The sequence below is a fragment of the Rattus norvegicus genome, chromosome 3, assembly GCF_036323735.1.
Source record: "Rattus norvegicus strain BN/NHsdMcwi chromosome 3, GRCr8, whole genome shotgun sequence".
Lineage (NCBI taxonomy): Eukaryota > Metazoa > Chordata > Mammalia > Rodentia > Muridae > Rattus > Rattus norvegicus.
In genome coordinates this window covers 157,420,175-157,429,093 of record NC_086021.1, presented here as the reverse complement: position 1 = coordinate 157,429,093, position 8,919 = coordinate 157,420,175, and the positions used below count along the sequence as shown (strand labels likewise).

Here is an 8,919-nt window from a genome sequence, read left to right as displayed (position 1 = left end):
TACTATGATCTTCCCCAAGGGACTTAACTGGGGCTAGTATACTCATATTAAGATGTTTTATTCAGCATATACTCTAAAGTATTCAGTTCATAGTATAAAACTAATGATAAGATTCTTAAATTTAATTTAAGTAAATTAGCCTTTACCTCTCAGATTTAAATGGGCAAACTATTGTAAAGAATTCGTGAATTGAAGATAACTTCAGTTAAATAAATAAATGAGAATAAAATTCCATTCTTACCAGTATGCAAAGCACAACCATTTGAAATTAATCAAAGACATTCCTAGGTGGAGAGCTGATTCTGGTATTACATATTAATATTTAAAAATATTGTGGACACTAATGCAAATATTATAATATGAAAATAGTTCTATGTTTTAAAATCTCCAATGCCAAGTTTTAAATAGTAATTATGTGTTTCAGGCAGTGTGTCTTTGGGATTCCCTGATACAATGTACCCAAGCCTCTATCACTAGATGCCAAATGTTTGGCCTAGAAAGATCCTTTAGGACCTTGGGACCTTTGTCATCTACATTCATAAGGGTTTTTAGGAGTCCTGAAAAACTAACACTCTAAGCTTTCCACAATAATGGCTACTACAGTAGTTTTAGCAAAAAAATACTTCTCCAGAAATTTGAGAATTAAATCATTACAGCATATAACAGAAGAGCCAGGGAGGTACACCAGATATTAAACAAGGGCTCAAGAATACCCATGAACTATGATGACAGAGGTAACTCAAAAATGCCATTCAGAATGTTCTGAGGAAAATAAGAATTGAATTTCTACTTTGATTTTCAGGGCCAATAAAAGTTTTACCACTCAGAAAAGCAAAAGAATTCAATATTGGAAAGCAGAGGAGGAGATCCAGATCTAGTGATGGAGAGGTCTAAGCTGAGAAGCCAGACAAGTGGCAGAAATCCCAAATAGTTCTGGGTGAGGTAAAAAGTGTACTATAGGGAATGAAGTTGGCAAGAATCAGGATAGTGAGGTAAACAAAAGAGGATTGCAATTGAAAGGTGTGGTTGAATAGGAGGTTAATCAGATAAAAGATGTGTGCTTCCTGCCCAAGCATCTTGAAACATCTTCTCCTCTGAAGTTCCCCTTTCATATCTGAGAAGAAAATGTACAAAACCCTATGTGGCACACAGCTCCTACTGGCCATCTTTGTCCTGTTTCTGAACTTCAGCCATGCAACTGCAAAAGGAACCAGGGGACCTATGGAAATTTTTAAGAAAAACTTCATGGAAAAGAACAAACTGAATGATGTATATGATATCTTCAAATTTCTTTACAACAAGTTCAGTCATGACACATATCTCAGCAACATAAAAAATCAGTCATTCACCATGAACACATGGGTAAGTACTTCTCCCAGGGTGAGAGACAATGTTGATTTGTCCATGTGTAGTACTATCCCTTTTTTAGTCTATTACTACAATCTTTTCTCTAACCATGCTTACATATTTCCAATATATAATATTCATTTTCTGAAACAGATGGCAAAAGAGGGCCTCATCAGACTACAAATAGAATGACGCATTCTTAGTACTAAAATGTATCCACAAAATTTCATTATTTATACCTGATTTCAAAGAACTCCTAAGAGATAGTATCCAAACACATACCAGAAATCCTGCACAACAAAAAGTACTAGTATACAATGGGAGCTCTACACCTTATTCTGTTTAAATTTGCCGATAGTAAATAGGAACCTATGTGTTTCTGTTTCACAGTTAGCATAAGGTATCCTCTAATTTGTCTAAATGACATTAAATACCAGATGCCAATGTACACTGTTAAATGAATGGCCATGCAATAAGACAAACAGACACACAAACATTTATTATTGAAGAAGAAATTTTTCATACTCTTTCAACTACTTCAGTTTTTTTTTGTGTGTGTGTGGGGTGTGTGTGTGTGTGTGTGTGTCTGTGTCTGTGTCTGTGTCTGTGTCTGTGTCTGTGTCTGTGTCTGTGTCTGTGTCTGTGTCTGTGTCTGTGTCTGTACGTATGTATTGTTTCGGGCCAATATGTCAGGGTATGTATGGAGGTCATAGATGCCTTTGTTTACTTAAATATCTTTTTATATCAATGGAGGTACAGGAAAAATCTTGGTATTTCAGCTTTATTAATTGCATCTTCCCTTACTTCAATCTCTAGACAGCTTAATTCTAAGTATTATTATGGGAAATGAAGTTTCCCTCATAGTACTGATTATGAGTTCACAGCATCCTTGTTGATCCTGCCTCCCTTCTGTACGCTATTACATGTGGCCATGTTTGCTTCATCCTCCTCACTGTCATTTAGTGCAAGGGGCTCCTGGTATGTGTGTTTATGTCAATATGTTTTTCTGATTCTCTTGATAATAACAATTTGTATACTTCAGCAAACAATGGAATTTTCTATATGGTAAATATTCCGATCAGGAAAATGGAGAGTCATTGTACTTGCTCTAATAATATCGTACTTATTTCCTTCTTGTAGATGACCACTGACATCTACACCCAGGGCAGACTATGGCTCCTACATTTTCTGTTCAGCTGTGCTTTATGTAAAGAACCTGAGGTAGTTTTCTAATATGTATGTTGAGAAAGATTCCATCCCACAGGGGAAAAAAACGGCCATTTATTCTATGCTAGATGCAGATGCTGTTACCCCAAAAAAATGACTGACAATGGCAAGACCCCCCCAAAAAAATGATAGCACTCAGTAATGCCATAGACTTCTTAGATGTTAAATGTGCTAAGTGAGAAACTACAGAAAAAGAATTTAAGGGTATATTTCCAAATGTGCGTATGTGTCCTTTATAATAATTCACCATGCAGAATGAGCCAAATTTCAAATTCCATGGAGACCTCTAAAGGAGAGGTAACGTCATCTGAGCAATTCCAAGCATGGGATTCGTAGACTGGTATTAACAAATTAATGTAGATGGAGATTCAACATCTTTTATCACAGTGACCTTGGAATATTCCTGGAGCACCACTTAGGAACTAGAGTCCTAATTTTGAAAAAAAATAATAATAATACATAGGGACATATGTCCCATGCAACTAGTCACCAACTGTGAAGTATGAACACCTTGCATACTACCTCCTTCAGCAATGTATATACAATGACATACAACTGTCATTAGATTTGTTAGTCAAGGCACAAATACACCACTTTCCAAAACCTGAGTAATTGTTAAAATTATAAAATTACAAAATAGGTAAATGTGCAATCCAACATATAACAAAGATACCTATTGTTCAGTGTGTACCTGAGTCGAATTGTAGACACAGGATAAGCATCACTCCAGGCATAATTGTCCTTACTCATGGTTTCAAAGGACAAATTCTATTAATTCAGCTTGGTGTCTTCCAGGAAATATATCTGACATTCCCTCTGCAATGAATATATAAGTTCCTATTTGTTAACTGCACAAGCAAGTGACTAAAATGCCGAGAGATATGTTAGCATCAGTGATCAAATTTAGAATTGAGACACTCACAGGCTCTATTTATTTGATCTGAAATTTCCCGTTGTGTGAAGCATTCCAAATTCTGCTGTCCACTGAAGAGAGTAAAGTAGGAAAACAAATGAAACTGATGCTCTGTGTTAAATGTAGCTACTAATGGTGATCATTAGCTGATAAAACCAGCCTGAAACCTTTTTAGAGTTACAAAGTGTGACTACCTCTTATCCCAAAATCAATAGGATCATTCACTTCATGCTGCATTCTAAAGCCTTCCCTTCTTCTCAGAGCAGATCATGTACTGGTAATGGTTCTTACCTGTCCTTATGGTTTCTCTTACAGGCTGGTTCTACCTTACTAACAATATTGAAACATGTTAGTCCCAGCCTTCACCTTGGGTGTTCCATTCCTTCTATTTTATAAAGATGTACAAAGAAAAAGGTCCTGAAAATGATCCTGTTGGAAGTTGTGTGTGTGTGTGTGTGTGTGTGTGTGTGTGTGTGTGTGTGTGTGCTCAGATGGCAATCATATTGACATGGATCCAAAATAAAAGTGTTAGCTACAAAAGTAAATTAAAGCATACATGTAAATGAAAATACAGAAGTACACATCAATTTTGCTTTTTTCTTCATAGGGATTTGGTGAAATTGAAGTGGTTAAAACCAAATGTAGAAAGATTGACTCTGACTTCTACAAATGTTCTTTCCAGTGGGAATTCTGTAACATAAAGGTGTGTAATTGGTAATGCCTTGTTTCCTGACAAGTTGGGCAGGGTGGCAGAGGTACTACGGTCATGCATTTGTATAGATATATGGATATTTTGAGAAAATGTGTGTATTGGAGAGAAATATGTAGAAATGTAGTTATTTATGAAGGGATATAGCTGGGGATGAATATACATGAACTTGTGTGTTAGAGTAAGTGTATGCGCACAAATCATAAACTTAAATGTTTAAGTGTCTGCCATTGAATTCTTCATACTGAGCAGAAAACCTTCTGTAAGTTGGTGTTCCTCTCTGGACTAGAAGACCTTTTACAAGGACATTTCCTTTGTAGATGATAATTAAATAACCTGAGTTTCAGCAGCTTTTTATGTGACCATGAAAGAAAAGAGCCCCAAACAGGACAAAGGTAACCAGAGCTGCCCCTTAAACGTTTCCATGTGTATAGAGTTATTTCTGGCCACATCATAACTCTCAGATATAATCCTTTCATTCCCAACTCCACTGAATGGATTTTATTCTTCTCTTTTGTCTTGTTTCCTTCTTCTTCAACAGCACACGATACCGCATAAATGATGACCATAAGTCAATCAGTAGGGTGGGCATCAATTTCTATGAAGATGTGTTATTTGTTATGTGAGGAATAATCCATGAAGCTAAAGAATGCAGAAACAAATGATAAACAAATTAATTACTTTAATTACAAAGGGTTACTGAAAAGAGAAACGTACCAATGAGAAGTGATGCAATTAATCCTGTTCCTTTTCTAAAGCGGACTCCTGGAGTAACAATATACTATATAACATTGCCTGGAAGTGTCAGATGCAGGAAGCTCCTATCTAAACTGGTCAACTGTCCCTTCGAAGAACAAACAGAACAGCTGAAGGTATGAACACTAAGTGACCCCTCTTGTTGAAAGAATCTTGTGAAAATTAGGACCAATGTATAATATCTGAGAAGGGTTCTGTGCTAGTGTTTTATGCTTTTGGCAAGGTATTATAAATGAAGTGCACAGGAAAAGATCATGTGCAAACATTTGGAGAGAGAAAGCGGAGATTATCAATAAATAAAATAGAAACACTTGTTGAGTTCAACCATTCCTCAAAAGTAGCACTGTGCACAGAAGAGGAGGAAGAGTCCATAACAATATTCTCCATTAAGTAGGAACTTTACTACCAAAGGTATGATTGAATTTTTGCTCATTGACAGAATAAAGAGTTTGTGGAGATGGTTGGTTGTCAAAGGAGAGTCTTTTACTCCCAACCTCACCCTCATTTGCAGGGTGCACTTGTAAAGGTCCCATCCCATCATTCAGGTACTGATATGCGGTGGTTATAAGACTACAAATGGTTCATGACCTCTGGCTATTAGCTATCTCTTACTGTTCTGGTTCCAGAAACTAATAGTTTCTGACTTTTGATTCCTGCTGTTAGGGAAGTATTGGGAAAAGAAATTTAGTTACTTGGGTGCTTTTACTTGGGGATCTCTTGATAGACAGTTAAGAGTTTACGAATTCATTAACCTTTAGTGAGCCACAGAAAATGAAAAAGGGTAAAAATAGAGTCAAGCACACACACACACACACACACACACACACACACACACACACACATACACACACGAATTTGGCTGATGCCAAACATTCAACTTCAAAAGTGCACACGTCTACATATAGACAAACATGTTAATAATGGAAATTATTAAGCATACATGTGTAAGTATATACACACAAACAGACCAACAGATATACATATATACTATCTAAAAATATAAACATTTTGTGAATAGAGAAGATCCAATAACAGCTACAAACTACACTTTACTTTTCTCTCAGAATTTTATAGCTTTTTAGACAAAAGGTGTTTAAAAATTTACCTCACAGATAAAATTTCAAAGAAAGGAGCTACAGAAGTTTGTAGATAGTCAGTTCAAAGTAGTGTTTCACTTCATAAACTCATTATAAGTTTAAAACAACATTTTCACATGTCCTTATTAAATTACAGTGCACATTGGTAGCATCATCAATGGATATTACCTACAATTAAAGTTTTTCATTGAACTAAAATATCTCCCAAATTTATTTCTCTTCTTACTTTAATTTTTAAAGTTTGTTACATTCATTATAACTAACTAATTATACTATGAGGAGGTGCATGCTCTATTCTTGATTTTAACTTTACTACATCTTTCTAGGAAAACAACTAAAACAATCTTAAATTTCTTTCTTAAATTATTGAATCAAATCAAGAATTCTATAGTCATTAATTCATCTAAACAGCACTATTATTTAAAAGTATGTCTTCATATTGATTTGAAGAATCTGTGTTCAATATTGTGAGATGATGCCCAGAAATTAAGCAGTAATAGTGGCAGGAAAGCAATATCAGAAGTGAGAAGCTATTTTGGGATGGACCTATGCCATTCAGAGCACACAAATCATAGCTATGAAAAATGGTGGGCCATCTCCAGAAAACCTATTTCCTTGCCATCAACCTACAAGGTTGGACCCGTGCACATAAAAGGTCTGCCACATGTTCCTGACTTTAAGCATTCTGGCTGAAATCCTGCTTCTACCACCACATGCTGTCTTATACATTGAGTTCCTGTGATACTACATTCTGCGGAGGCAGCGCTTATCTTCCCAAATATTTGTATCATCTCTTATTCTCACATCAATATTCCCTTCTTTGATTTTTCCGTGTGCCACACTTAATGACTTGTCAATGTCTAGAACTAGATGAGCCCTGACCCTGTGGACTCCTGCATTGTGTACCAGGATTCAGGATCTCATGAGTTCTTGTTTGTGCACATAAAATCTTGTGGACTGTAAACAATTGGGGAAATGATCATTGTCCACTGAAGAGTTATGCTGAATATTCAGGGACCCAAGGACACTGGAATGACCAGTGTATCATTTACATGGTTACCATTTCCACTTCGGTTACCAGGATGATTATATTCCATTTAATTTCAATATCCCTAATGATCTATATTACTTTCAATTTTTAGAGAGAAATATGCTACTTTCAACTGTATCCTGATTATATTGAGCAAAATATACGTTCTGTAAGATTCAATTGTTATACCAAATGAGACTCTGGGACTGACTGGGCTGTTACCCACCACTTGCAGACGTTGATTCTAGTTCTGGACCTCTAATATGGAATCACCCTTCAGTCTGGATGCCAGGAGTCGCAGAGACATGCAGTCTAGTTATGTACACCTGAACAATTGTCTTCATTTTACCTTTCACACACTTCTTTTAAATAAACCATTGTAAGCCAGCCATGACAAACCTATACTTTGCTCAATAAAAGTACTGCCATTCATCTTGAATTGTCTGGGAACAACTGCCTTGTAGGTAGATGGAATCAAATGCAAAGAACCGTGAGGCTCTTATCAACAAGACTGTGTCAAGTATGCTGTATTCTCTGTGATAATATCCACATTTCATAGGCACATGTAGTTCCTTCCGTATAAATGAAGATTCTGACTTTCTACATAAGAAGATCAAAATATAGTAGATAATATTCTATCTCAAGGAAGATATGCACTGTAGTTAACAGAAAAGTTACAGTTACATATAACTGACTCATGTGGTTGTCTAACATTCACAACATCCCAGCCAGCCCTTTGTTACTATCCTTCTATCTATAGCTCAAGGAATCACAGTGAATACCTCACAGGGTTGACTTTGTATCAGATCTGTTGTTTTAAACATTTAGAGGAAAAGAATAATCTCTCTTCTGGATAGGAGAATGTAAAACTAGTGTTCTCTGGGAGAAAATCTCAGGTTGTATGCACAGAACTAATGAGCTAGATAGTACATCCTATATAGTACATATCACAGATGTGTTATATATAAATATGCATGCTGATTCTATTTTTAAATTTTAAGAATTATACATGATCTGAGGATGCTGAAGGGAAAATGTATATTCTGTGCCCATATGGATGTCTAAATTAAAATCATACAATTAAACGTGTTTGAAATATATAAACATCTGTGTATAGCTCCATCTGCACCCAGTGATGAGGCTGTCCACAACCTTTGGATCCAAAACCTGCTGGCAGAGAACTGGACTGCCAGAAGAGCTCTTCCACCTAAGCTCACAGATAAGAGCCCACTTTCTCTCCACTGTCTATCCAAAGAGAGAGCTGCCTAGAGTACATGGTGAGCAGGAGCCACAGGTCTACCTAAGACTCTACAACCCTGTCTCGATCAGCTTCCAGAAGTATGTAGGATACTGGACCCACAAGGCAGATTGTTACAGGATACTTCCCATCTCCATCGAGTCCAGAGATAAGGCTGTCTGACAGCTGTTAAGACCCAAAACCTGCCCACAGAGAGCAAGTCTCCAAAGAGTTTTCACACTCTTAAGATCAGAGGCTTATAGGCTTACAAGTGCACATAAGGTACAAGATCCACTCAGAGACAGCAAGACCAACAAACATCAGATATTACCAGATGATGAGAGGCAAGCACAAGAACCTAAGCAACAGAAACCTAGACTACTTGGCATCATCAGAATCCAGTTCTCCCACCACAGCAACTACTGGATATTCCAACACACTGGAAAGGAAGATTTGGATTTAAAAATCACATCTCATGATGATGAGAGATGTCTTTAAGAAGGACATAAATAACTCCCTTAAAGAAATATAGGAGAAACTTCTTTATATCACTCATGTCCTGAGAAATAGGACACTATTTTGATTAGTTCAGCAAAGAAGAGA

The 8,919-nt window shown here is 36.5% G+C and overlaps 1 protein-coding gene across 1 annotated transcript; it reads left to right on the top strand.

The window, feature by feature from the left end:
- Nucleotides 1–1,105: 1,105 nt before the first annotated feature.
- On the top strand, nucleotides 1,106–8,164 carry P22k15 (cystatin related protein 2). The gene is made up of 4 exons (NM_199266.2): nucleotides 1,106–1,362; nucleotides 4,095–4,190; nucleotides 4,955–5,068; nucleotides 7,192–8,164. The coding sequence occupies exons 1-4, from the start codon at nucleotides 1,126–1,128 to the stop codon at nucleotides 7,273–7,275; spliced, it is 531 nt and encodes a 176-aa protein (NP_954887.1). The 5' UTR covers nucleotides 1,106–1,125; the 3' UTR covers nucleotides 7,276–8,164.
- Nucleotides 8,165–8,919: the final 755 nt, after the last annotated feature.

What these genes read in the sequence shown, in the direction of transcription:
- P22k15 (NM_199266.2), top strand. Translation starts at nt 1,126, where the DNA reads ATGTACAAAACCCTATGTGGCACACAGCTCCTACTGGCCATCTTTGTC. An exon ending in CATTCACCATGAACACATGG is followed by an intron (nt 1,363 to 4,094) that starts GTAAGTACTTCT and finishes TTTTCTTCATAG; the next exon opens with GGATTTGGTGAAATTGAAGT. An exon ending in GGGAATTCTGTAACATAAAG is followed by an intron (nt 4,191 to 4,954) that starts GTGTGTAATTGG and finishes CCTTTTCTAAAG; the next exon opens with CGGACTCCTGGAGTAACAAT.